The sequence below is a fragment of the Salvelinus alpinus genome, chromosome 11 (genome assembly GCF_045679555.1).
Source record: "Salvelinus alpinus chromosome 11, SLU_Salpinus.1, whole genome shotgun sequence".
NCBI lineage: Eukaryota > Metazoa > Chordata > Actinopteri > Salmoniformes > Salmonidae > Salvelinus > Salvelinus alpinus.
This window is the reverse complement of record NC_092096.1, coordinates 39,888,712-39,911,234: the sequence shown is the minus strand read 5'-3', so window position 1 is coordinate 39,911,234 and position 22,523 is coordinate 39,888,712. Positions and strand designations below refer to the sequence as shown.

Below are 22,523 nucleotides of genomic sequence, written 5' to 3'. Positions count from 1 at the left end.
AAGCGATGTGTTCTCGTACCTGGAGCTCAGGTCTGCGGAATGTTGAGGTTGAGGGGGGTCATGGGAAATGGATTCCCATTTCTTTGTGACCCCTTGGTGACCTCTGCATAATGTGGTAACCATTGAGTGCTTTCAAATAGTAATGACTCAGATGTACTCTACTGCTACTGCTGTTAGAAAAAAACATATTTTAAAAAGGGGGGATGTTGGTGAGCATGGAAGATATTCCTAAAATGTGTAAGATTCTGAAATTGCTCTACAGATATTGATATCATGGTATGATTAATTCAGTCAGTAACTTACTAATTTCTTAACTATTACTTGTGGTGTTATGTAGCCTAATGCATCATATGTATACACTTTTCCTTTCATCAATTAGTACTTGTAATGTACTTCCCAGGACTAACTACCACCTCAAGCAAGTTAACATTCCAGAGATGCTCAGTACTGCTATAGATAACTATCCTTTTAAGTTATATTAGTCATATGTACCAGATAGACAATAAATAAAATATAGGAACAAAGTAATGGCTCAGTAAAATAAAATAAACAACATTTCCTCAAGTTAACATCGTTCTGGGGTGTAAACTCTAAAAGGATAGCTGCTGAGGGGACAAGCTCGGTTTCCTATTTTTACCCTGGTCCCTAATATATCTATGTGGACTACTGAGGTGACGACAGCTGCAGCCCATCAGTGGCAGTTCTCCCAATCCCCAGAGAGACAGGTCTGCCAATGTTTTTCCACTTCTATCTTCAATGTTATTTTAGTACTACAACTGAAGATGAAACTGAAGACCCAATGCGGAACTGAAGACTACTATAGTTGAGAGAAGTCCTGAAAAGCTTCTAAAGGTAGTACTATGGAAACACAAGATATTGGAAATAGTCTGAGCCTGCCCTGGTGATATTGGAACTATTTTATATCAGGCACTTATTGCAGTCTCTTCATTAGTTGATTGCACCACAGTGGATTGCACCCACAGTGGATTGCACCCACAGCACAGGAAACAGTTCATATGAATATCCTTCCTCCTCTGTGTGTGCGCATGTGTGAATGTTTGTGCTGTCATGCAAAAGTGTGTGTGTGTCCACTCCATTGTGTCTCTGCCCTTGTGTTGGTTTTGTGGAGGTCACTCTGAAACAGTAGCCAGTGTTCCTGTGTCACGAGCTGGGCCGAATTAGGGGGTGGGCTGCACCTGAGTCTTGTGTATCCGAAATGGTACCTCTATAACTTATGTAGTGAACAACCTCCGGCCAACCTCATGGGCCTCTGTCATGTGTAGTATAAAGCAGTAGCTAACTTACTATGTGGGAAACGTGAGGTAAAACTCATGCATCATGTGACTAGTGTTTCTCATTGATCATGGTACTTGATGATATAGTTGTGTGAAACACATTCAGGGATTGTGGCCAAGATAGAGGTCAGTTATCCAGTGTGTGAATGCAAAATAATTGTCCTTCATTACATTGAAAACATCTATATTTACCATACACAGTCAAACTAAAGGAAATCGAATCTGGTTACCGTGCCATCTATTGTGTTTTGAAGGTTAAGTTTTGACTCATGTGTCCTTTAATAGAAGGAACAATGGCTATCATTGGGCAGATTGGATTATGCTGAGCCCTGGGGCACCGGTCTACGGCCGGTTACGTGAACAGGCAAAAGCGGTGAGGGAGGAGCTCCCTTCTCAAATCTAACAGTAATCTGCGCTGCATGGTGCATCGTCCAAAAGCATTCATCTATTTTCTGAAAAAGTATGTTAGACTTTTCAAACTAGTTTTCATTGGGAAGGCAGATAAAGCATTTTTAACATACAGAGGTTGGCCTTTTCTGTCATGTGACCCGTTCCCATCAAATTCATACCACATATTTTAGGGGATAAATTGAAACCGAATCTCAAGTGCTTCACATTACAACAAGCTTTGCTACCGCTCATGACCTTGTTAATGGTGGGACAGGACTGTGTGTCATTGTGCCCTGTAGTCACATGTATCCACCGTGTGTGTGATGATAAGGACATCTGACAGGGAGAGAGGGAGTGAGAGAGAAGAGGTGGGAGAGAGGGAGACGTAAAGATAGAGACGAGGGAGGTGGGAGGGAGACAAAAAAAGACAGACAGAGAGAGAGGAATAGAGAGCGAGAGGGAGAGAGCTTGCTGCACCACACTAAACGCCTCCTGCTTGCATGTTCACCAAACAATGCCCTTGTTGCAGCTGACTGGATGTCCTTAACAGGATCAGTGTCCTCTCACCTCATTGGCTGAGAAAGTAGGAGTGACTTAAACCCCATTGGGTGCTGCGGCTTCATGTGTGAGATCCATAGGATTGCAGCAACATCAGGAAAGGAGGGAGGGAGAATAGCCATCTAATACAGTATGTGATACATGAGTTTACTCCTCTGTTAAATTAATCTATTGGAGGACAGTGGAATAGACATAGCAGAGTGGAATGGAACACAGTGAAATGGAACACCAAAACCTTAGGCTAGTACAGTGGAAATGTAGTAGATTTACCATAGGTCTATGTTAAAACCTCTACAGGATCGGTGCTCCCCACCACGGGACGGTTGAGCTAACGTGCGCTAATGTGATTAGAATGACGTTGTAAGTAACAAGAACATTTCCCAGGACATAGATGTCTTATATGGGCAGAAAGCTTAAATTCTTGTTAATATAACTGCACTGTCCAATTTACAGTAGCTATTACAGTGAAAAAAAGACCATGCTATTGTTTGAGAAGACTGCACAACAACAAAAAACTTTTATCACAGCAACTGGTTTGATACGTTCACTTCTGAAGGTAAATAATGTACTTACATTCAGTAATCTTGCTCTGATTTGTCATCCTGAGGGTTCCAGAGATAAAATGTAGCATAGTTTTGTTTGATAAAATCAATTTTTATATTCAAATGTAGGAACTTGGTTCTACAGTTTGAACCCCTGCTGTGTCTGCCCCCCCCCCCCCCATCTAGATGTGTGAAGGTTAGTGTCTATACTGTAGGGAAGCTAATTATCCATCATTTATGACATTCCTGGGAGTGTGTAAGCTATTTTTTTTATTACCATATCATTTTTTTAATGTTCTCTATAGTTATGTACTTGAACATATATGAATTGACCAATTTGGCACATTTGGGCAGACTTGATACAACATTTTGAACAGTAATGCAATGGTTCATTGGATCAATCTAAAACTCTGCAGATATACTGCTACCATCTAGTGGCCAAAATCTAAATTGCACCTATACTCTTAAGTGATATAATGGCCTTTCTATTGCATTTCAAAGATGATGGAACAAAAAAATAAATAGAAAACACATGTTTTTTTCTTTGTATTATCTTTTCCCAGATCTAATGTGTTATATTATCCTACATTAATTTCACATTTCCACAAACTTCAAAGTATTTCCTTTCAAATGGTATCAAGAATATGCATATCCTTGCTAAAGGTCCTGAGCTACAGGCAGTTAGATTTGGGTATGTCATTTTAAGCAAAAATTTGGGGGAAAAGGGTCCGATCCTTAAACATCAACGTAAAAATGCGCAACATGATTTAAATAAATGTTTTCCTCCACCTACATAATCTTTCCAAAAACTGGGGAAACTAAAACATGACAAAGGGGAGGACAAACAATGTAGCACTGAGCCAAAGTAAACATCCTAGCGGCAGGGCGATGTCTGTACAGGAGACAGGCAGTGTCTATCGTCTGTCCACTGTCTGGTTTTATTGACATCATCACCCCTCTCTCTCCAGTTGACCGAGTGACTGTTGGACCTGTTGCAGTAGTTACAATAAGAGACCCTTAGACCCTTGTAATATTACATCATCGTACTATACCCTTTACACATCACACTGCGAGGAAATGACACAGGTTGACTGTATGTCACTGTAAAAAAGTTTGTAACCTGGCTGCCTTAACATTTTTAAGTACAATTTGGATTTAGTGTTGAGTTAACCCAATCTAAAGTTACTTCAACCTAGTAAAGTAAGTGGAACTGACAAGTTGGATTTAATAAATTGTTGAGTGAACTTGATACTTTTAGTCAAATCAATGTGCTCCAACTGATGTTTTTAGTTGTCCTAACAAAGCTATTCAAGTTGTTTTGACAAATTACCAAGTGGAGAGGACAAGTATTTGATAGTCAAAACAACTAAAGTTTTTCTAACTTACTAACGTTTGTAACTTGGCTGCCTTCAAATGTCAAGTTGTGTCAACTTCCTATACAGTTGAAACAACATCTTAGAAAATGACACATTTCAGTGCTGACTAAATCTTTAGAATGATTTAATAGAGATTTCAAAAAGGAAGATTACGCTCCCGTCTGTCTCTTGCTCAGATGTGAGCTTTTTCGCCAGTTTCAAAACTGGCAATGCACTCTTTAATGTCAACCAACAGACCACTTTACCTACAACAACATTCTCAATAACGGTTACATAAATGTTTTACTTGTTACTTTTTAGATGTGGTTGCTTAAAACATCAGTTGAAGTCATCTGAACCTGACATTTTAAGTCAACACTACTGTTATGTTGCTTCAGTTGATTTGACTGATTGGTTGAGAATTTCTAAGTTGAGTGAACACCTAGTTCTTAGCTGATTTAATAAGTTAAGACAATTTGATATATTATAGTTGACTTTACATTTTTTGTCAACACAATTGTTATGTTGATTTGCCTTCATGGTTGTATATTTCTAAGTTGAGTAAACACATTGTTTTTTACAGTTGAAGTCAACTCAACAAAATTGTATTTTGACTTGGCTAGATAAAATAAGTCCTTTTGACTGTATCTCTATCTTTTTTTATTTTTACATGTGTCAACTTCATTAATCCACAAAATGTTGATTTTAGAAAATAATGTATGAAAGTGACGTATCCTTTTCCAGTAAGTAGCATTGTAGTTTTTAACTTTTGTAGGCTTTTTGAATGGTATTCAATGGGCAAAAACATCATAAAGGGCATCTGGTATTCATCTACAAACATGAATATACAGTAGCTAGAAAAAGTATGTGAACCCTTTGGAATTATGTGGATTTCTGCATAAATTGGTCATAAAATTTCATCTGATCTTCATCTAAGTCACAACAATAGACAAACACAGTCTGCTTATACTAACAACACACAAACAATACATTTGTATGTCTTTATTGAACACACTGTGTAAACATTCACAGTGTAGGGTGGGAAAAGTATGTGAACCCTTGGATTTAATAATGGTGTTGACTCTCCTTTAATAAACTCAACCAAACATTTTCTGTAGTTGCGGATCAGACCTACACAACGGTCAGGAGGAATTTTGGAGTCTGGTGTAAACCGCTCTTGAGGTCATGCCACAGCATTTTAAATCAGGTTGAGGTCAGGACTCTGACTGGGAAGGTGTATTTTCTTCTGTTGAAGCCATTCTGTTGTTGATTTACTTCTGTGTTTTGGGTCGTTGTCCTGTTGCATCATTCAACTTCTGTTGAGCTTCAATTGGCAGACAGATAGCCTTACATTCTCCTGCAAAATGTCTTGATAAACTTGGGAATTCATTTTTCCATCGATGATAGCAAGCTGTCCAGGCCATAAGGCAGCAAAGCAGCCCCAAACCATGATGCTCCCTCCACCATACTTTACAGTTGGGATATGAGGTTTTGATGTTGGTGTGCTGTACCTTTTTTTCTCCACACATAGTGTTGTGTGTTCCTTCCAAACAACTCAACTTTAGTTTAATCTGTCCACAGAATATTTTGTCAGAAGCGCTGTGGAACATCAAGGTACTCTTTTGCGAACTTCAGACGTGCAGCAATGTCTTTTTTGGGCAGCAGTAGCTTCTTCCGTGGTGTCCTCCCATGAACACCATTCTTGTTTAGTGTTTTACGTATCATAGACTCGTCAACAGAGATGTTAGCATGTTCCAGAGATTTCTGTAAGTCTTTATCTGACACGCTAGGATTCTTCTTAACCTCATTGAGCATTCTGCACTGTGCTCTTGCAGTCATCTTTGCAGGATGGCCACTCCTAGGGAGATCAGCAACAGTGCTGAACTTTCTCCATTTATAGACAATTTGTCTTACCGTGGACTGATGAACATCAAGGCTTGTAGAGATACTTTTGTAACCCTTTCCAGCTTTATGCAAGTCAACAATTCTTAATCTTAGGTCTTCTGATATCTCTTTTGTTTGAGGCATGGTTCACATCAGGCAATACTTCTTAAGAATTGCAAACTCACATTTTGTGAGTATTTTTTTATAGGGCAGGGCAGCTCTACCCAACATCTCCAATCTCATCTCATTGATTGGAGTCCAGGTTAGCTGACTCCTGACTCCAATTAGCTTTTGGAAAAGTCATTAGCCTAGTGGTCCGCATACTTTTTCCAACCTACGCTGTGAATGTTAAATTATGTATTCAATATAGACAAGAAAAATACAATCATTTGTGTGTTATCAGTTTAAGCACACTTTCTATTGTTGTGACTAAGATGAAGATCAGATCAAATTGTATGACTAATTTATGCAGAAAGCCAAGTAATTCCAAAGGGTTCTCATACTTTTTCTTGCCACTGTACAGTACCAGTCAAAAGTTTGAACACACCTACTCATTCAAGGGTTTTTCTTTATTTTTTACTATTTTCTACATTGTAGAATAATAGTTAAGACATCAAAACTATGAAATAACACACATGGAATCATGTAGTAACCAAAACAGTGTTAAATAAATCAAAATAAATATATTCTTCAAAGTAGCCACCCTTTGCCTTGATGACAGCTTTGCACACTCTTGGCATTCTCTCAACCAGCTTGATGAGGAATGCTTTTCCAACAGTCTTGAAGGAGTTCCCACATATGCTGAGCACTTGTTGGCTGCTTTCCTTCACTCTGCGGTCCAACTTATCCCAAACTATCTCAATTGGGTTGAGGTCGAGTGATTGTGGAGGCAAGGTCATCTGGTACAGCACTCCATCACTCTCCTTCTTGGTCAAATAGCCCTTACACAGCCTGGAGGTGTGTTGGGTCATTGTCCTGTTGAAAAACAAACGTTTGTCCCACTAAGCGTAAACCAGATGGGATGGCGTATTGTTGCAGAATGCTGTGGTAGCCATGCTGGTTAAGTGTGCCTTCAATTCTAAATAAATCACTGACAGTGTCACCAGCAAAGTACAATCCACACCACCTCCTCCATGCTTCATGGTGGGAACCACACATGCGGAGATCATGGAACCAAAAATCTCAAATTTGGACTCATCAGACCAAAGGACAGATTTCCACCGGTCTAATGTCCATTGTTTGTGTTTCATGAACCAAACAATTATCTTCTTCTTATTGGTGTCCTTTACTAGTGGTTTCTTTGCAGCAATTTGACCATGAAGGCTTGATTCACACAGTCTTCTCTGAACAGTTGATGTTGAGATGTGTCTGTTACTTGAACTCTGTGAAGCATTTATTTGGGCTGCAATTTCTGAGGCTGCAGCAGAGGTAACTCTGGGTCTTCCTTTCCTGTGGCGGTCCTCATGAGAGCCAGTTTCATCATAATGCTTGATGGTTTTTGCGACTGCACTTGAAAAAACATAAAAAATTATTGAAATTTTCCGTATTGACTGACCTTCATGTCTTAATGGAATGATGGACTGTCATTTCTTTTTGCTTATTTGAGCTGTTTTTTCCATAATATGGACTTGGTATTTTACCAAATAGGGCTATCTTCTGTATACCCCCTCCTACCTTGTCACAACACAACTGATTGGCTCAAATGCATTAAGAAGGAAATAAATTCCACAAATGAACCTTTTAACAAGGAACACCTGTTAATTGAAAGGCATTCCAGGTGACTGACTACCTCATGAAGCTGGTTGAGAGAATGCCAAGAGTGTGCAAAGCTGTCATCAAGGCAAAGGGTTCCACACTGTTTTTGACAAACCATTTCTGTATGAACCTCACTTTATGCACTAGGGCATTGTCATGCTGAAACAGGAAAGGGCCTTCCCCAAACTGTTGCCACAATGTTGGAAGCACAGAATCTTCTAGAATGTCATTGTATGCTTTAGTGTTAAGATTTACCTTCACTGGAACTAAGGGGCCTAGCCCGAACCATAAAAAACAGCCCCAGACCATTATTCCACCTCCACCAAACTTTACAGTTGACACTAAACATTCGGCCAGGTAGCATTCTCCTGGCATCCGCCAAACCCAGATTAGTCCATCGGACTGCCAGAGAAAGCGTTTCCAGTGCTCTAGAGTCCAATGGCGGCGACCTTTACACCACTCCAGCCGACTCTTGGCATTGCGCATGGTGATCTTAGGCTTGTGTGCGGCTGCTCGGCCATGGAAACCCATTTCATGAAAATTCTGCATTTTGACATGTCCCTCTGTACACCCTCTGTGACTTCTAGGAGGATTTTAACCCATTTAACCCCGACATTTCCACCATAATTGTGAAACCCTAGTTATTTTGTTGCTTTGACAAAGTTATTTGTTAAGAATATTATTTATTTCATGTGATTAGTGATTAATTTACGTCTGTCCCTCATTTTAAGGTCAACCCTGTTATGTGAACTGAACTCTTGTTTTAATATGCTGAAACTAGTCCTTCCAATTTCTTTTTGAAAGAAACATTGAACATCTAATAGTCAAATCATAGTGTAAAACTAGGTGAGATGGTTCTACCTTCACCCTTACAGGGCACTCCAGTAACTCAGGATCATGATTCCCACCACAATTGCAACGCCGTCGTCCTTCTACACACCGTTCTTCAGTATTCTCTGTTCGTCTACACACGCTTGAAACATGGCCAAATCCTTCACAATTCTTACACTGCAGTGGTTTGGGGATGGAAGCCCTTACGGCGTATGCTACATAACCAAGCTTCACATACATAGGTATTTGCACTTTTTCAAAAAAACAACAGACCTTCCTCTTTTTCTCCATTCACCCAGCGGGTCAGACGCCGGGAACCAACCACACCAGGAATTCTCTTCATGTATTCAACCTGACCATCCATCGTCACCCCTGAGATGACACCTTTGACGGGTGCTCTACTCCGAAGTTCAAAACACAAGACTTCTGTTGTCCGGATTCTTTGGAGGCCCGCTGAAATCTTGCTCTGTTCATCAGAAATACAATTAATAAAAATAAGACCAGTCCTGTTCACTCTGACAGACTCCACTCAACAAACGGACATCCTTGCTCAACAAACTTGCTTGCCAAACAAGAAGCGATTCATTATCATTTACACACATATCCTCCACCCCAATTTAAGACAATTTCCTTTTCGATACTACTGTAGTCCATTCAGAACATTAGTCTTCACCAAATTTACTCAACGCGTTGCTAAATTCAAACTCAGCATCCACTTCCGCCATCCATCCTCCTCCTCCGACCGAACCTCTCATCAAACTCATCAACCACTTCCCTTAAGAAAATGTGGATATGTCATAGGGCTACCTCCTTAGTGGGTGACTCAACTTACCACATTCTCTGAATGGGGGAGCTCTTCTTTATGGAATTATGTGTAGTCTACTCATGATGACCAGACAGAATTTCAAGGAAATGGGCTCAACAGGGAAATCATTTATTGGGTGATGTTTGTGTAAACAAAGCAATAAATAATGTCGACCACAAAAAACGCTATGAGTGTATCAAGTTCAGACCATGTGTACACCACCATCTTGTCTATTTCAAGTCTTCTCTCATTGATTGAGAAAGGTGTCTGTCAAAATGACATGCAGCACTTTGGGATGGACCCACCTCTCAATTAATGAGAGAGGACTTGAAATAGACAAGATGGCAGTGTACAAATTGGATTTCTTCATGGTGCAAAAAAACATATTTTAATAAAGGAGCATTTTCTAAAATCAAAACGGAGCCCCTGTAACTGGACACCCCTGTAACTGGACACGGACATTTATGAGACTCCTGTTTCCACGAATCAAGGACGAAGGCAGTACTGCCAAGCTATGGTTGGTCGAAAATTCTCTGTGCTACACCAAACAGTACCTCAACTGTAACTCACAGAATAATTGATAGTCATAGTATCTGGTGTTACAATCTTCAGCTAAGACCATTGCAGCTTGTGAGCTTACTAGGGGTAGGTCTACTTATATTGGAATCACCTGTTGTCAATCGCCAGAGGCTTTTAAATTTGCACATGACATATCTCTCTCCCTCTCTGTAGGTGCTTGGAATACGCTTTGCCTACAATTTCCCTTTTAATATTAAAGTCCATTAAACACCTCTAGTCTGTGTAATAGGCCTATTATATACCTACACAGTCCAATAATAAAACATAGAATAGATACATGCACATAACGTTTTGTAACAACCAGAGATTGAGTCCTGGGAAGTCAAATGTCATTAATGTATTTATATGTACCTGTTGCTATCGCAGAAGAGCAGCCCTTAATTTCCTCTTTTATGTGCAAATGTGTCCCCATGCCAGCATGCCAAGGTGAACGTGGTCTAGCGGTCATGGCTAGAAGGATACTGCTTAACGTTAAAAGTAGATTTGTTTGCATTTTAGCTAATCCTGACCTTGACCAATTATCCTAACCAGCTACGTTAATTATCTTAATCTGCCGGTGTAAATTCTCAATTTAGTACAAAAAGTCAAATCGGACAAAAACGATATACCATCTAGCCAAAACTTGTTCCAACCGTCTGTCGACATATCACAATCTCAATTGCATAACGTTCACGTCCTCTCTCCTCATCCTTGCCTTCTCAAAACCCATTGGATGAAAAAGCCAGAGGTGCCGCTACTCTGACCTTCTCCCCCAATGGGGTTTGAGGACGCGAGGAGGATACAATTGATATTCTCTCCGTGTCAAACTCAGCCAGTGGAGAAGCCCTGCTTTGCATCCTCCTCTTTGGCTAAAAACCCTTTTAACCCCGAACTCCATAAGTGAAGTCATCACGTCCTCTCACTACCTGACTCTCGACGCTGCTTCAATTGCCTGCCTCTTTGGACCAAAAAGGGATATAACCGATCTTTAGAATATATGCAAAAGGTATGTATGTAGCTACCGGTGTTTGCTTTGACTTTGAGTGAATTGCTATCATAATTTTCGATTATGTTCTGTCATGTGACGCACGACTGACTCATCACTTCGGTGTATGCTCAAAAATGCACGTAGGCCTACACACCATTTTTGGATACGTTCTGTAGCTTTGAAACTGGTTGCAATAGACTAAATAATGGTCTTGATATTCCTTCATGGTTTGGTATTTGACATTTGGAATAGACGATGTAGGCTACGCGAAGCCTAATAGCATAGCATGCTGTGTTTTAGCGAGGTGGCCTAGCTCCCTATAATAGTCGATCGGTTGTCGTTAACGGGGTGGATGTCGCTAATTTTACAGGATATTGACATTTTCCTCGTTGAGCTTCGTGAGCGACTCCGTCTTGAACGTGATAAAGTTCTTGTATTACGAAATGTCATTTGAAGACGTGGTTAATGATTGACTGACGACATGAATATTAGTTTGAACTGTGCAGATTGTTAACGTTTGTCTAATTTTATAGATGTTCTGCCACCTTGCAGCCGACCAGTGTAAAACACAAAAAAGCATCCGGCCATCAAGGACGATAGGACTATTGCCTCAATGTGATTACAAAAGGGTATTAAACATTGGCCTCCTACAAGGATATAGCTACGTTTTTTTTTAGGGAATTATAATTTACCTATTGTGATATCAGTTATTGCATGTCCGACATCTTGAAGCTTCAATATTTTTAACATGATCAAGCCTATTAGTATTAATAGGCTTCTTTAGGGCGAGTCCATGACAGCAAGGCCCAAACATATATATTTTGGTATCTGACTGTTCAGGCAATTCTCACATAGAAACTTAATTGGGAGGAAGAATGTTTGATATTCTTTTTACATTTGTATCATAAACCATTTGAGAAGATCATGATGAGGCCATTTTAGGCCCTTCTTTTTTTTCTTCATATACATGCCTCTTGAAAGACCCTGAATGATACAGACATCTTGGTGTCATTATACATTTACATTTTGAGTAATTTAGTAGACACTTATCCAGAGCGACTAAATAAGTAATGACTGCATACATTTTCCCGTAGCTACAAGTCCCCTATGGGACTCAAACCCAGGCGTTGAAAGCGCACCATGCTCTACCAACTGAGCCACACGGAACTCATTATGGTCCTTAGTGTGCTCTAAAATATGGATGTCTAGATTCTGAAATACATTTTGTCACATTATCTCAAGTACCCTTCTTGATTTTGTTCATATTGTTTAAAACAATGTACTGTACAAGTACATCACATTTCCAGAGTGGGTGATCTTCAACTTTTAAGTTATGATAAATGTTATGAGCACCACCAACGCAGGGAATGGGCAAATTGATTTAAAGGGAACTCCCTCTGCTTGTGATTTGCTGAATGTGCATTCCTAAAAGAGGTCTGGGATTGTTTAAAGGAGAAGTTTACTCTTTGAACCAAATCCTTATTTTTGATGTAAACGGCATGTTATAGACTTTTTTGTTGTTGTTGTTGCTATTTCACTTGTTTTTGAAAAACTTACCCCAACAGCGATATCCTTCCTCATGCTCGTTCAGCAGTAGTTGTAGGGGCACAGAAAACATGAACAAAGGCTCCAAAAACACCCCAATACGTCCTTTAACGGGATCGATTTGACAACAGCCAGTGAAAGTGCAGGGCACCAAATTCAAACAACAGAAATCTCATTAAAATTCCTCAAACATACAAGTGTTATACACCATTTTAAACAAACTTGTTGTTAATCCCACCACAGTGTCCGATTTCAAAAAGGCTTTACGACGAAAGCATACCATGCGATTATGCTAGGTCAGTGCCTAGTCACAAAAAAACACAGCCATTTTTCCAGCCAAAGAGAGGAGTCACAAAAATCAGAAATAGAGAAAATTAATCACTAACCTTTTATCTTCATCAGATGGCACTCATAGGACTTCATAATACATGTATGTTTTTGATAAAGTTCATATTTATATCCAAAAATCTCAGTTTACATTGGCGTGTTATGTTCAGTAATGTTTTGCTTCCAAAACATTTCAAAAAAGCTTTACAGCGAAAGCACACCATCTGAGTACAGCGCTCAGCCACCAAAACAAGCCATACAGATACCCGCCATGTTGTGGAGTCAACAGAAGTCAGAAATAGCATTATAAATATTCACTTACCTTTGATGATCTTCATCGGAATGCACTCCCAGGAATCCCAGTTCCACAATAAATGTTTGTTTTTGTTTGATAAAGTCCATCATTTATGTCCAAATACCTCCGTTTAGTTCACAAATCCAAATTCACAAGGCGCAGGCACTTAGTCCAGACAAAGTCAAAACAGTTTCATTACAGTTCGTAGAAACATGTCAAACGATGTATAGAATCAATCTTTAGGATGTTTTTATGATAAATCTTCAATAATATTCCAACCGGACAATTCCTTTGTCTTTAGAAATGAAAGGGAACGCAGCTCGCTCTCACGGCCGCACACGTGACTTAGCTCATGGCATTCTGCCAGACCCCTTAGTCAAACAGCTCTTTTTTGCTCCCCCTTCACAGTAGAAGCCTGAAACAAGGTTCTAAAGTCTGTTGACATCTAGTGGAAGCCTTAGGAAGTGCAATCAGACCAAATTTACACTATCTTGGATAGGAAATTACTTAAATCTACCAACCTCTGATTTCCCACTTCCTGGTTGGATTTTTTCTCAGGTTTTTGCCTGCCATATGAGTTCTGTTATACTCACAGACATAATTCAAACAGTTTTAGAAACTTCAGAGTGTTTTCTATCCAAATACTATGCATATCTTAGCTTCTGGGCCTGAGTAGCAGGCAGTTTACTCTGGGCATGCTTTTCATCCGAACGTGAAAATAGCGCCCGCAGCCATAAGACGTTAAGAAACATCAACACTCTATTGCCTTGTTCATGTGCTAGTTGGAACTAGGAAACTCAAAAATGTCTGACTTACTAACTGGTTGAACCTGGCACATGTATAACTACAACCAGTTGTGCAGAACGATTAACTGATATTTTAGTTATTTTTCAGTTTTTAAACAACGAATTGAAGTCGTTCAATTTTAATTCCATTTAGTTTTTCTGTGAGCTCAATGCGCACATTGCACAGTTTCTCTAGAGATAAATCAGATCAAGCCCGACCAGTGCGACGTAGTAGGGAGTTGTAGTTTCCAACAAGGCCAATATTCTACATAGTTTAACGCAGAAAATTTGGTAATTAACTAGAATGACCATAATCCATTGCACGCCTACTTGTATGGTCTGTTTCTTTTATGCCTGCTACCTATAAGAGACAGAATGCCCGTTTGCGAGCGAGCAGTTGCTTCAAGGTATCTCTACCTGAAAATACATTAAGTAATTAATCGTTGGTATTCAGTAGTCATAAAAGTATGCCTTATTTACTTTGAAGAACTACGAAAATAGTGATTTGTCAACCAGCATAGGCAGCTCTCTATAGAGATGAGATAATGACTTGGAATGAAATAATAGTTATCAAATAAAACAAATGTAATATACAACAATTAAAATGTTATTAAATTAATGTGAAATGATTAATAAGTGATAAGCAGTAATGGGCAGTCACTACCATCATGGGCCTTTTTATTGTTTTATTCTGTGTTACTTTACAGCATTCCACCCACAATGCATAGTCCGTTGAATGTTTAAAAACATTTTTTTTTTTTAAGGCCCATGATGCTAATCACTCAGCACTAAGAACCAGTTAGCAAGTTGGACATTTGAGTTTCCTAGTTCCGACTAGCACGTGAACGCGGCATATAACATTGAAAATATTATGTATAAATTGGGTCATGTCTTCAAAAGTAGAACCCACTCTGGAAATGTGGCAATATCGTTTAAAAGTTTGGGGTCAGTTAGAAATGTCCTTGTTTTTGAAAGAACAGCATTTCTTTTTTTTGTCCAATTTTAAAATAACATCAAATTGATCAGAAATACAGTGCAGACTTTGTTAATGTTGTAAATGACTACTGTAGCTTATTTTTTTTTATTTTTTTTTTATGGAATATCTACATAGGTGTACAGAGGCCCATTATCAGCAACCATCACTCCTGTGTTCCAATGGCACGTTGTGTTAGCTAATCCAAGTTTATAATTTTGAAAGGCTAATTGATCAGTAGAAAACACTTTTGTAATTATGTTAGCACAGCTGAAAACTGTTCCGATCTAAAGAAGCAATAAAACTGGCATTTAGACTAGTTGAGTATCTGGAGCGTCAGCATTTGTAGGTTCGATTACAGGCTCAAAATGGCCAGAAACAGAACTTTCTTCTGAAACTAGTCAGTCTATTCTTGTTCTGAGAAATGAAGGCTATTCCATGTGAGAAATTTCCAAGAAACTGAAGATCTTGTACAACGCTGTGTACTACTCCCTTCACAGAACAGCGCAAACTGGCTCTAACAGAATAGAAAGAGGAGTGGGAGGCCCCGGTGCACAACTGAGCAACAGGACAAGTACATCAGAGTGTCTAGTTTGAGAAACAGACGCCTCAAGTCCTCAACTGGTAGCTTCATTAAATACAACCCGCAAAACACCAGTCTCAACGTCGACTGCCAGTGGAAGGGAGGACAGTAGCAGGTGACCCAACTGTGGTTTGACTGTTATGATTTCCCATTGCAGCCAATTCAGTTGCAGTAATTCCGTTACAGATTTTTGGGTAATTCCGTTACTAATTTGTTAACTCGTAATTCCCTTCAACTTAAATCATCAACACAATTGATATCAGTAAAATCACAAACTAGTTGGTAGGTCTACCATTACTTATTACTTCTGTAAACTTTCATTATTCTCCCTCATGAGGGACAGAATTGAGAAAGTATCTTAGATATGTGCGTAACGGAATCACAAGGTAATATTTCTTACATTTACAGAAGGTAAACCATTTCTCAAATTAAACATACATTGTGTTTTTCTGTTACATTGTAATACTTTTTATGGTAGATGCTTTTATGACTCCTTTTCCATCTCTTTATCCAGAAATCAAAGTCTTTACTTATGCCAAATTCTTAAGATGGAAAGTGGTCAAAAAATGTATTTATGCCTTCATTTCCCTCAAAATATAGACTTAGCTGTCATTTGACACCCACTTTTGATAAGCTCCTATGAACTTCACATGTTGGTGATCTTGGGTTCATTTTGATGGCAATGCTAACTGTTCCAAAAAATATTAACAAAAATAAGCAAAATTATCAAGGGTAATTTTGAGATTCATTAATATTCTCATGTTTAATGTGAACATCTTTATTTCAGAATCTAGAAATACTCCATATTTTAGAGGTTTCTATAAGGAGTATAATGACACCAAGATGTTGTCTATATTATGTGTGGTTCACGGATCATGGGATCTTACAAGAGGCATGTATGGGCCTAAAATGGAAACTTTCATTGTGATTTTCAAAAAAATGACTTGTGATAAAATTAAAGCATATTAAACGACCTTCCTCCCAATTAATTTTCTATGTGATAATTGCCAGAACAAACTAAGCTCTACATTTTTATTCGGGTCTTCCTGGTGTGGAATCGCCCTATAGGCCTCTATGATAAGCTACTAGAACATCACGTATTTGAAATGCTATGTTATAGCTACACAACACAATGTCTCTTGGAATTGCCCCTTCACAGTCCACTGTGAATAGTCTCTGACATCAGCCATAGTGCTGTTATCCACCCATTTTTTTCAAGTATTTTGTTATCCAATTTCTATAGTATTGTTCTGTGATTGACTGACAAGGTGAACACATTGCGCCTAATGGACAAGCCTCTGATTCCCTCTCTCGCCGTGTCTAGACTTGACCGTTCATGCAGCTTTAGTATTCTGATCATAGTTCTGATCATGGAATTCTGACCGCGTCTTGCGTCTACGCCTACATTTAAATGTCTACTGTGACCAGAGTGTGTCCGGATTCCCTTTTCGCACGCTATGTTCAAATGCCGGTATGCATTCTACAAACGGTGGAATAGGCAAAATATTATAACACAACAGCTGATGGCAGTAGACCAGATCTGAACACAATCAGATTAGAAGTGATGTTTGTGTATCTAGACCCATCTTTTCAATGTGTTCTTCGTATTTTGATAGCAGAAGTTGCATGCAAGTGACAAGTGTAGACATGACCTCTATCTTCCATGTCCTGTCGACCTTGTTCAGATATGGTTAATGGGTGATTCCTCACAAAATACTTTTTTTTTTTTTTAAATGTCCGAAATGTAATTCATAGAAGGGTCTTTTGGAGGAAGGATGTTGACACATATTTAACATTTGTATCTTAAGGCATAATTGAGAAATAATTTAATTGAAGTTGGAATATTTACAGGCATATCAAGGTTCCAGAGTGGGATCTCGGATACTTTTAGTTATGATCCAATTTGTAAGCATTACCAACAGAGTGAATGTGAAAAGGGATTCAAAATGGTTGTTTAAGACGCATGTGACAAATTAATATTTGAATTGTTTGCCAACTGTAGTAACTGCCTCTCACATGGACATGCAATAGGCTAGAGATTTGCGATTATGTGAACAGAGCAACTCCCACTGACGCCACTTATCGCGCAAGTTTTTGCACGCAGCAGCAGATTGTTTTGTGGATTATAATTTTGGCTCGGGTCTATAGATGAGGGAGGATTAGGGTGACCTCAAAGGTGCGTGTTTGTTGGACCCTTTTTTGTGTGGGGGGGGGGGCAGGTTACTGTGTATTCTCTGGTCCAGGAGGACCTCAGGGGGACCTTCTGGTTGGACAAGGGGGGGAAATCTGGGGCTGTGGAAGTAGGATGGCTCCCTGCTGCCTTTGATCTGTGGTAGGCCTTGCATTGCCAGACAAAGCAAGTATCCTGTTTGATCAAGATTGTTAGTTTGATAACCAGGCAATGTCCGGTCATTGTGATTGCCTTATGAAATCACCCTGGCTTAGTTGTTGCTTTATATTGTTCCGTATGTCTAGCCAGGATATTCTAGTGAAAGGACGAAGGGACATAATTATTGTCCTTGGGTTTTGATAGTTAACTTATTACTCGTGTGTTTACTTGGTAGGGACTGCTCAGTAAGGAAGGTTGTAATGGTAGGATGTCCAGGCTTTTGATTCCAAGATCCTCTCCTATAAATGTTTGAAGCTGTATTGTACTGTTGGTCTCCTGCTGGGGTTTAAACTGTGTGTGGGTGTAGGCCTCCATGCTGCGGGTTAGTGAGTTTTGCGTGCCAAAGTAGCAGGACTTAAGTTGACAAATAATGGTTTGAAGCAATGCCAGTTTACTAGTCTTAAATTGGGCTACAGTATATCTATCAATATACACTAACTGCACTGGAGTAGCTATGGAAAACAATAGCAGAACATTTTAGAAATGTGACCTTTAACCCACTATGCAAAATGGTTTCCAAATGGTTACGAAATGCGTGTCTAAACAAGACCTTTGGCCCTTGGCCTCAAACACTAGGGACAGATCTAGGTTAAGATACTATTTAGTGTAGGCTATTTCAGTTACTTTCAAGGACATTTCGAAGCAAGTATTTGGATATGTTTTCTTTGAAAATAGGCTACAAGTAGTTGAATATTCAGAATGCATTTTCAAATATTGAAATACTTTATGCATTTGAACCCAGGTCTGTTTGGTCCTAGGTGTATTTGAAATAATGTATTAGGAAGTCAGTAGTTTAGGCTATCTATCAGAAGTTTATTTGAAAATACTTTCAAAAATTTCAAAAGTAGCTGATTTGACCACATAAAAAAATTAAATATCCATTTATTTGAACCCAAGTTTGACTAGGATATTGGTTTTGACTCAGTCTGGAGTAAATCAATGAAATACAGCCGTGTTTATTTAAATGGCTTAAGAAATGCATTCCTTGGGCTAGATCCCCAGACACAGATTAAGCCTATACCTAGACTAAAGAGCGTGCTCAATGTTGAGGCAATAGCATGATTACCTCACACAAAATTCACACACTGTGATCTTGGACCAGGTTTCCCTTTGAATATTTATTTTCTCTCACTAGACTAACCTTGATAACTAGACTAAAGGTTAAACTATCTCCTTCCTTCTCTCCCTCCTCCAGCGTTGTGGATCATGTCGTCTGTGATGCAGAAGTTGATCACCCCCATGGCCAGCGGCCCTGCTGAGCCCCCCAGGAACAAGGTGACCGTGGTGGGGGTGGGCATGGTGGGCATGGCCTGTGCCGTCAGCATCCTCCTCAGGGTAAGTGTGACTATATCACTGTCTCACTGTTACTTTACAACTGCATTACTACTCTTACTACTGTCTTATTAGTACTTTACAAGTACATTAGTCCTAATTTACTTTACCTCTGAATTACTACTACTATTGTGATACCAACAAATAGTTACTACTCAGTTATTATGTAGGCTGGTTGTAAATGTGGATTTGACCATATCATTTCTAAGTAAATACCAGGTATTCATGACCAAACTATCCTTCTGGCCCTTCTTTCCACCCCTACCTTCTCTCTCCTCCTCCTTCCTGTAGGACTTGGCTGATGAGCTGGCTCTGGTTGATGTGATGGAGGATAAGCTGAAGGGAGAGATGATGGACCTGCAGCACGGCAGCCTCTTCCTAAAGACATCTAAGATAGTCGCTGACAAAGGTAAGAGAATCCCCCTTGTGTGTATTTCACTGGAGTGGTTCAGAGCAAAAAAGGTGGAATATGTATGTGTTTTGCCATTGAAAGTGTAATGCAGCTTGTTTTGAAACCAGTTTAAGGTTGATTGCGTCTCATTGATTGCCATTTAGGCTTTTTTCCCCCCCCCTGCTAAATGGGGAAAAGTCTACGTAATTCAATTGCTCTTTCCCTATCTCTGTCCAGACTATGCCGTGACTGCAAACTCCCGCATCGTGGTTGTGACCGCTGGCGTGCGTCAGCAGGAGGGAGAGAGCAGGCTCAACCTGGTCCAGAGGAACGTCAACATCTTCAAACACATCATCCCCCAGATCGTCAAACACTCTCCCAACTGCACCCTTATCGTGGTGTCCAACCCAGGTACACACACACTGACAATTTAAATCTTGGACGCAAGGTAAATTGTTTCCGGCATTATCCCCTAGATTGCATTGGCCAACCCAGTTCCAACATTCCACCCTTACCAACAGTATCACACCACTCCACAATTCAAGATAAGAGAGAGGGCACTGTGACAACAGTGGGTGGCAGGGATGGGCAGTCAATCATTAACGTTGTCAAGGGTGTGTGTGTTTGACCATATCCCTGTCTCTCCCTACCCCTAGTGGATGTGCTGACCTATGTGACATGGAAGTTGAGCGGCCTGCCCAAACACCGTGTCATCGGCAGCGGCACCAACCTGGACTCCGCCCGTTTCCGTTTTCTGATGGCTGAGCGCCTGGGCATCCATGCCACCAGCTTCAACGGATGGGTGCTGGGAGAACACGGCGATACCAGCGGTGGGTAGGGGTGACGATGATGATGGTGATTGGTCCTGGTAGAGCACAGAGACACCATCGGTGGGGATGATGTCAGTGGCGTGCATACTTTAGTGGGAATCTGAGCGCATGTGTGAACTTCTTGTCACACCCAGTAAGCCACACCCAGTTGGCAGCTTTAACAGCTTTTAAAACAAAAGTACTTGTTTTGGCATTGTTACATCACTCTGCACATCCAGTTATCTCTGTCAGAAATAATGAGTGAGTTGAGTCTGCTTGTTTTATGAGTGAGTTGAGTCTGCTTTTTTTTTAAAGAAGGAAATCTGAATATTTTCTGTGTAAAATAATAAATATCTGTGTGTGTTAGTCCCTGTGTGGAGCGGTGTCAGCGTAGCTGGAGTTAACCTGCAGAAGCTGAACCCAGAGTTTGGCCTTGACGGAGACAAGGAGAACTGGAAGGCCACCCATAAGGAAGTGGTCGACAGGTAAATAGCCTAAACCTATCCCCAGCTCCATCCAGAGTCTAAATATGTACCTCTGACTCCACCTAGCGCTCGTAGTACAGCTAGAGTTTACACCGTACTGGTCACCACCTTCTGATTCATTCATATCTACTGGAGCTGTCAAGGTGTAAGGGCTAAAATAAGGATGAGATCAGGCTGGGCTAATATTTGGTATCATTAATATAACTAGTTCTACTGACATTGTATACTAGAATAAGTATCAAAGCCCGCCCTCACATTTTATTTTGCATTAACCTTTTATTTGAGTTAACGTTCATGCAGGTTCGCCTCATTGAGAGAGTTTTACCTGTTCAAGATGGCAACAGTTGGACGTAGATGCTGACTGACAGTGATTGTTTTGTGTGCTCCTCCAGTGCCTATGAGGTGATCAAGCTGAAGGGGTATACCAACTGGGCCATCGGCCTGAGTGTGGCTGATCTCACTGAGAGCATCATCAAGAACATGAGCAGGATACACCCTGTCTCCACCATGGTCAAGGTGACGGGATAACACACAGACGCATGCGTGCAGACATGCGCACAGTTACACGCACATTATGTGCATGTAAACACACACACACAAAGAGCGAGAGAGGGAATCAAACACACACATTTCTATGTGATAATGACTGACAGCTGTGCTTTGTTTTCCCCAGGACATGTATGGTATTGGCGAGGAGGTGTTCCTGTCCCTGCCATGCGTGCTGAACAGCAATGGAGTGGGCAGTGTGATCAACATGACCCTGACTGACGCTGAGGTGGGCCAGCTGAAGAAAAGTGCAGACACACTCTGGGGCATCCAGAAGGACCTCAAGGACATCTAGAGACACGCATCTACCCTTCCTCCCTCCGTTTCCGATGCAGTCAATCCCAGACCTAGTTTCACCCGTCCTCCGATCTACTGTATCCACCTTAATCTACTGGTATACATTCTTCCTTTCACACCCCCCCCCCACTTTCCTTTTGTAGGATGAGGTTACTGTGTTTCCGTGCTAGGTACTGTGTGAACCAGTATGACTATGTACCCTCATTGGATTCATGTGTTGAAGCTGTTGTACTACGATCAAAAAGTGTTGGCTTTATCCTCCATTTGCACCTTCTTTAAGCACTGTTCACTTCCTGTCGGGAGCGCAGAAACAAAGACCCTATAACTGGGTCTCCTCCTGTCGGGGAGCAGTGGTGTTGGTTATTGTGTGAGATGTTCAGTCTGACATTGATTGCCAGAAAGAAACAAAAGGGGGGGGGGCAGAGGTGGAATCAATCGGAACGGGCTACTTTAGATTTATTTTTTACTTACTATAACACCCATGTTTGTGTAATGAATGACGACAACCAATGAGTAACTTAATAAATACTTTAACCTTATGAAGCATGTTATTGTGTCCAATGACATAAACGTTCCTCAATAAACTAGGCTACACAATGCCTCCCTGCTGTTAGATATTGCTACTAAGTAATCTGACATTTAAAAAATGATGAGTGACATGTAGAAGGAAATCCAGGTCCCTTGTCATACTTTTATTCACATACACCGTCAAATTAATTTGGACAATATTTTCAGTAAAGGAACATTCTGTTACGTAGCCAAAAGTACTGCATGTTAACATCGCTTTACTTCCGCAACCAACAAA

General features: G+C 40.2%; 1 protein-coding gene across 3 annotated transcripts; it reads left to right on the top strand.

The window, feature by feature from the left end:
• Positions 1–2,321: 2,321 nt before the first annotated feature.
• On the top strand, positions 2,322–22,257 carry LOC139534128 (L-lactate dehydrogenase B chain-like). 3 transcript variants are annotated; one of them, XM_071332923.1, is made up of 8 exons: positions 2,322–2,799; positions 19,054–19,193; positions 19,482–19,599; positions 19,819–19,992; positions 20,238–20,411; positions 20,758–20,875; positions 21,268–21,391; positions 21,549–22,257. In XM_071332923.1, exons 2-8 carry the CDS (start codon positions 19,065–19,067, stop codon positions 21,714–21,716), a joined length of 1,005 nt encoding a protein of 334 aa, XP_071189024.1. In that variant the 5' UTR covers positions 2,322–2,799; positions 19,054–19,064; the 3' UTR covers positions 21,717–22,257. The 3 variants fall into 3 exon arrangements, with proteins under 3 accessions (XP_071189024.1, XP_071189023.1, XP_071189026.1); XM_071332922.1 differs by lacking the exon at positions 2,322–2,799 and adding an exon at positions 10,613–10,979; XM_071332925.1 differs by lacking the exon at positions 2,322–2,799 and adding an exon at positions 17,555–17,645.
• Positions 22,258–22,523: the final 266 nt, after the last annotated feature.

Excerpts from the sequence above, each read along its gene's own strand:
- LOC139534128 (XM_071332923.1), top strand. The coding sequence starts at position 19,065 with ATGTCGTCTGTGATGCAGAAGTTGATCACCCCCATGGCCAGCGGCCCT. Across the intron at positions 19,194-19,481 it reads CCGTCAGCATCCTCCTCAGG|GACTTGGCTGATGAGCTGGC; the intron begins GTAAGTGTGACT and ends TCCTTCCTGTAG. Across the intron at positions 19,993-20,237 it reads TATCGTGGTGTCCAACCCAG|TGGATGTGCTGACCTATGTG; the intron begins GTACACACACAC and ends CCCTACCCCTAG.